Genomic DNA, 6,245 nt, shown 5'->3' with positions numbered 1-6,245 from the left:
GTATAAACTATTAATGGTGGTGTTGCAATTTGAATAGTGGTCTAAATAAAACCTGGTTGCCATTACTACCTCAGCCGGCCCGCAAATCTCAGCCAATGAAAGACTTTGCCTGGTCAGACCTCTTTTAAGAGAGGCGGGGCTTAAATGTGCTGAGGGGTCACAAGGAATGATGTAACCTGTGTTTATTTTCAGCCTATACACGTAAATGTAGACACCACCAAACACATTTCCCCTCAGAAACACACACAAGATAAATTAAAGATGTGTGCACACTGTTCTTCCCATGCATAGAGTTTGGCATACACTATTAAATATCACTGACAAAAACAAATGAAGCAGCTGACTAAATTTTGGACTTTGGGACCAATGCCATGTTCTTGCAGGCTGACTGTCTCTCTCGCTGTCTTCCTAGTTTGGTCACTTGATGACAAATGTGGCCACATGTATGTGTGCACACACACACTCAGCAGCACTCTCTTATACACGCAATCGCAAATGTGCACAGGGGTTGGCTATGGCTGGGGAAGACAGGGTGATTAAATAGAGATAAGGTGTGTGTATCACTAGGGAAGACAAGTGGAGGGGTGGGGGGAGCAGAGACAGAAAGAGTTACAGAGACAGAGAAATTTAGTCATGGCCATTAATACTAATAGTGGCCTCCCTTCCCTTCCGTCAGCTGCAGCTGTTGATCACGCTGGTGTAACAGTGAGCTTTCTAGCATTGCATCACTCTCTTTCTCCTTGACTCCTGTGGCGTCCTGCATTACATTACCCTGCATGCACATGGATCTGGTAGCCCTTATTCCACAACTTACTGCAAGGGCAATGCACTGGAAGCAGGGCTAATGCCCAAATAAGGTTATTAAAATACTTACGTGGCTTAGAAAGTGAGATTCTGTTGCTGTCTTGGGATTATATACAATGCTGTGCCGCGCATTATAGAGAATTATATCACACAGCTTTGAAATAATAATGATTAAAAGCTGATAGAAAAAGAGAAAACTTACATATTTAAGCATATCCACTGCTATTTGAGAGCATACTTGATTAACTAGCATGCCAATAACCTGCTACCAGTTATTCACAGTATGTATGATGTATGCATAGCAAGATGTTGGTCATGTTCTGCATCTAGAGAACGCAGCAAAGGAACGATGTAACTTCCAGAGGAGCTCGTCCACTAGCATACATCAGAGACATTCCACCTCATCTGACACTCGTCCATGGAATTCTGCGAACTTTCCACACTATTCTCCCAGGCATTCTGAAGTGCCTGTCAAAAAGACTGGCATGCCTAAACATCAGGCACCCGTAAACACTTAAAACAAGCAAAAGAGGCTGCACTATTGGAAAAAGTGTTCTTCACATTGAATGGTTGTTGTTTTGAAATCCGTGTTTCTGTGGTGCTTGTGATTGTCACTGTTTGTGTTAGTGTGTGTGAAAATATCTTTTTATTTGCACTTCTGATAGGTGATAATTTGTCATAGATTTGTGCAGAGTCCCTTTCTCCTTTATGCTGGTATGACCAGTGTATGCAACCTATAGTTGACACCTATGTGTCATTCTCGGAACCCACTAAATACTTCAAATGACTTGAGGGTTTACTTGGCAACCGATAGCTGTTTTAAGACCATGGATACACTTTCGACCTGGACTGAACACAAAGTTTTTAAGTATCCAAAGTACATGGAGACGAATAAAAAGTCGCTGAACCACGTGTATCATGTGCTCATTGTTGTGTGGCCAGTTATAAAGCTCAGTGACTTCATCCAAATCTATTTGTGTAACTAGATGACATTCTATTTAACCCTTTTTTTTCTACACCAGGATTACGATGGTCTGGAGTCATAATGATTTACTGTGTGCTTACAGCTTTTCTAGAATACACTCTTGCCCACTCTTTCAATTTTATATTCACAAATATTGACATAATTTACGCCTATATGTTTTAAATGAGCTTTTACACGATTACACCCATCAGGCAGTTAATTTCAGTAGTGTGTCAAATTTGCTCGAAAGCGATCTGTTATAGATGTTATGCCAGTGGGAGTCTTAATGTCGGTGATGTGGGGTGTTGAGAGCTGGTAAAGGTGGGAGGGGTTGACACAAAGATGTACAGGACAGGACACCCTCATGCTTGCTCCATAAACCTCACCACATTTTGGTACCGCAGCTGTGTGGCGCACGCAATGAAAGCGGAGAGGTGCGCTCCTCCTGGAGTGACTATGCCGAGCCTGGAACGGGCTTTTGTGCACTGATCGGCGACTAAGAAGCTCATTTCTCTCCGACATAAACGGAATGTTGACGCTCTCTCTCTCACTAAGGTCGGTTTCAACAGAGCATTGAAGACATCGCTCATTTACCATGAGCTGTTTGGATGTTATGTACCCAGCCTATGGACATTACGCATCGTACGCACCGACTGCTCCCGCTTTTATCAGTAACTTCCAGGTAAGAAATGAGCACATGTGGAAACGTTCTTGTGATAACTCTCATCTCAAGTATTGGAGCCTGTTGTGCTAGTTAACAGATATGCTAATTTATGCAGCTTGTGCGTAAAAGCAAACAACCCGATTCAAAAAGTTATTTATTTGTTTAAGTTTGTGATTTAAGAATTAGTTTGATTTATTGAGATTTTTTCTTTATATCTGTACATGTCACACCAAGCACAGAAGTCACTCTGCACCCACTAATTAGCGCACAGCAGCTCGCACGCACACACAGATTACACATACCAGTGCTGCCTCATACAAAGAAGAGCATCGTGTCAAAATGTCTCATAGTCAGCTCCAGAACTGTCTTCTGCAACACCTGTTTCAACTCTCTCCCTGTTCTTCCTCTCCCTGCCCTCTAACACCGCGCCAGGCTGCCACAGGTCTAAATTGCACTTCATCTCATTGCCGGGATTTTATGGACACTCCCAACGGCCCCGAGGGGATGTCTGGGGGCCCAGGCACTGGAGGATCAACTTCCTCCTCTGCTTCATCCAGCTCTTCTTCCTCCTATACTCCTGCGGCTTCAAGACCAGAAGAAGGCCCCAAAGAGAAGCAGGAAGCTCCCGAGGCAGAATACCTGACTTCTCGCTGTGTCCTCTTCACCTACTACCAGGGAGACATCAGCAGCGTTGTGGATGAGCACTTCTCCAGAGCCCTCAGCTCCTATATGGATGGTGAGGGCAAACGTCGAGCACCAGAACATCAGGGAACAGGTAAATTTCATTGCGCATGCAGAAAGATTATTTGACTCAAATAAAGGTCCTTGTACCAGCAATACAAAGTCATAGTGAATGTTTGGTGTTCTTAAAGAAACTGAAAACAAAAAACAAAAGATTTCAAGATGTATTTATAAAAATCAAATTTGTGCAGTATATGCACAAAAATAAAGCAACACCAATCAATTTTATCAAATCTTTAATAGACTAATTTATTCTAGGCGTGTTTACATGACGATTGTTGGGTTTCTCCTAACTAAATCCTTCTCCTCCCATGTATTTAGGGAAGCACAGGTGGCATATTTGTCACAGTTGAGATATATTGCATGAGATTTTGAGGCCACACATGCTGAACTGACAGGGAGCGCAGCAGAGTGTCACACAGGTAATTTGGTCAGTTGAAGGGCTCATTTGTTCAAAAAGTTGTCCCTGGAAAGGTCGGGGCATCGGGTCAGGAAGGTTAGGCGCAGTTGGAAGTCAAATGGGTCTACTTTGACTCTTCCAGGCTAAAAGGTTTAAAAAAGACACAAGAGAGTCAGCGTGCATTGTTGGTTTTGTCTGTGAAAATCCCAAAATCAGACCTAGCTATAGTCAGATTTCTAATATCTGCCTCCCGGGTCTAAATATGACTCTGTGATTGCAGTATGTTTTGGCAACTTTATCTCCACGAAACGCTATGGATTTATGAGTTTATTGTGGCTTATGTTAATACCAAGTACAGATAATCCATAACTATCATCCAGAGAATCCTATAAAAGCTCAAATTAGTGTTAAGTAAAGATGTTCCTTTCCTCTTTTTACAATTTTAAATCTGATTGCACCAGGATGTAAAGTAAACAAAAATGTCGAAATGAATATTTTAAAGATGCCAGTGTTCTTTTTTGCTGCCAGCTTGACGATATCCCTTGGATATCCATGTAGGGCCTAAAGCGTCTACTCACTCTGTTGCTCTGTCGGTTTTAGTCTCTTTCCTTGTTGAGTCGGACGTCTTCATTTCAGCACCAGTGCACGCTCCCTGCCTCACAACAGATGCTATGTTTATACATGACCGTAAGCGCACAGCCTCGCTGCGGTATCCCCTTCAAACGTCTCCATGGCTGCCATTCTGTCTCTTGCTCCAGCTCTTGCCCCACAATGGTTGCTCAGTCAGTTGCCCACCTGCCAGTCAGATTTATATAAGTTGCGGTCATTGTGATATGGGCAGTGGGAAACGCTGCCTCTTGGGGGGATGCATAGGGCATTTTTTTTCATATAACTATCCCATGGGAAAATTATACTGCTAAAAACATATAATGGCTTGCTGACATTCTGTCAAGGGCGAGGAGGGTGGGGGAGCAGAGAAAACAACAGGTGGGGGTGCAGGAGACAGAAGAGAGGGTTGGCGGGTGCTAGAACGGGGCTAGAATTGCTTTTTGAGTGTGTGTGTGTGTCTGTGTCGGCTTGAGTGTGTTGTGAGACTTTCAAAAGTAGTGAGCTGACAGGAGAGTGAGAGATGTCACCACAGCAAGTGATTTAAGACCCTGTGAGTCTTGGGCTCGTTCCAGGTCAGAGCGCCTGCCTTATATAGAATTCCAGGGTATAGGGACATCGCGCTTTCTACGTTTCTCTTTAGCGCTCACTCCCCTCTGTCTGCTCGAAGGTGGTTGTGTTTATTTCTGTGTCTTGTTGGGGCTAGGACGGTGTGACAGTATGATCCAATGGGGAAGATATCTGGGCCAGAGGGTGTAGCAGTCATGTGAGTGACATCTATGTTTTAGTATGTGTTGCTCCTCCTGCACAGCTCCAGCCTTTCCATTTGCTTCTATAAATCAATTCAATTCACTACGCAGTTGTGCAACAGTTCATGACTTGGCCGAAGTTTGACTGTTGTGCCTCCTCCTACCTCTTCTCTCCCACCTCTTCCCTTATTAGATACCCCATCGCCTAGCAGTAGACGAAGCTTCCCCCCATCCTTCTGGGACAGTAACTACTCCTCGCCTCAGAGTCGCTCCCACTGTGAGACCGGTGCACCTTCCTATTCCATGGACCCGTACGCATCAGGGCTACACCCCAGCCTGCAGCACCCACACGCTCATCCTCATCCACACGCTCATCCACACTCCCACCCTCACCCACCAGAAAGCTGGGGATATCCTCAGGCCCAAGCCTACGGCCCCCCACGGCCTCTCCATGAACTTTATTCACCTTCGGCTTTGGAGCCCCACTATGGGCCCCTACTCATGCCTACCGTGAGGCCACCACATCTTCCCACCTTGCCAAGCCACTATGAAGTGAGCAAGCTGGAGCCCGCTACCTCATGGCCCAGTTTGCTCCCCCCAGGAGATGTCAGCCAGACCCTGGCCCTCAACATGGATGCAGGTAACCACTCAACCATGTGAGGCTTTTGGATGGTACAGTGCAGTTTTAGTGCAAGATTGAACTTTCATCCCTTTAAATTTAGCAACACAACACACCAAGCAATCCTGACTTTAAAATATCAAAGATTCATGAATAATATACAGTCAAATAACCATTTACACAAACACCCACACTCTGTTGCACACTGCTATACCAGCTTTCAGCCCCTGTAATGCTCTATATATGAAAACAAATGATCAGATGCAAACATATATACGCTCAGGAAGTTAAATAACTCAGTCACCATTATAGACACTCCCACGCATGCAGACACACTCACAAATGCACACAACACATCATAATCATCACAGGAGCCCCGCCACCCCACAAAAACAGGATGTTTGGCACAAGTAGACTCCATGACAACCTGTGTTCTGTGTTCACCATTGTCCTCCTCATTGTATCCTTTTCTTTTTTTCCCCCTCAGGTCTCCAGCAGCACAAGAAAGGCAAGGAGCTCTACTGGTTCTAACGAGCCCTTCAGTCACAGTGACCAGCCATTACCAGATCCAATTAGTCCCTGGACCTACTTTGCTATTGTCGCAGCAGGTCCCTTTATCCCCCGCCCCCCTCCACCATACACACTTTGCATCCCCATCTACCCACCCCCTTCACTCTGTTTCTAGCCTCCCCTGCCAG

General features: G+C 44.9%; 1 protein-coding gene across 1 annotated transcript; it reads left to right on the top strand.

The window, feature by feature from the left end:
• Positions 1–2,113: 2,113 nt before the first annotated feature.
• vgll2b (vestigial-like family member 2b) lies at positions 2,114–6,244 on the top strand. The gene is made up of 4 exons (XM_085391067.1): positions 2,114–2,450; positions 2,865–3,207; positions 5,122–5,568; positions 6,035–6,244. Exons 1-4 carry the CDS (start codon positions 2,364–2,366, stop codon positions 6,076–6,078), a joined length of 921 nt encoding a protein of 306 aa, XP_085247193.1. The 5' UTR covers positions 2,114–2,363; the 3' UTR covers positions 6,079–6,244.
• The last annotated feature ends 1 nt before the right edge of the window (position 6,245 follows it).

Source organism: Rhamphochromis longiceps, linkage group LG19 (assembly GCF_057381845.1).
Source record: "Rhamphochromis longiceps isolate RC_006_pf linkage group LG19, R_longiceps_female_GT1.1, whole genome shotgun sequence".
NCBI classification, from domain to species: Eukaryota; Metazoa; Chordata; class Actinopteri; order Cichliformes; family Cichlidae; genus Rhamphochromis; species Rhamphochromis longiceps.
Note: the sequence above shows the minus strand (reverse complement) of the source record. Positions and strands in the feature narration are given on the sequence as shown.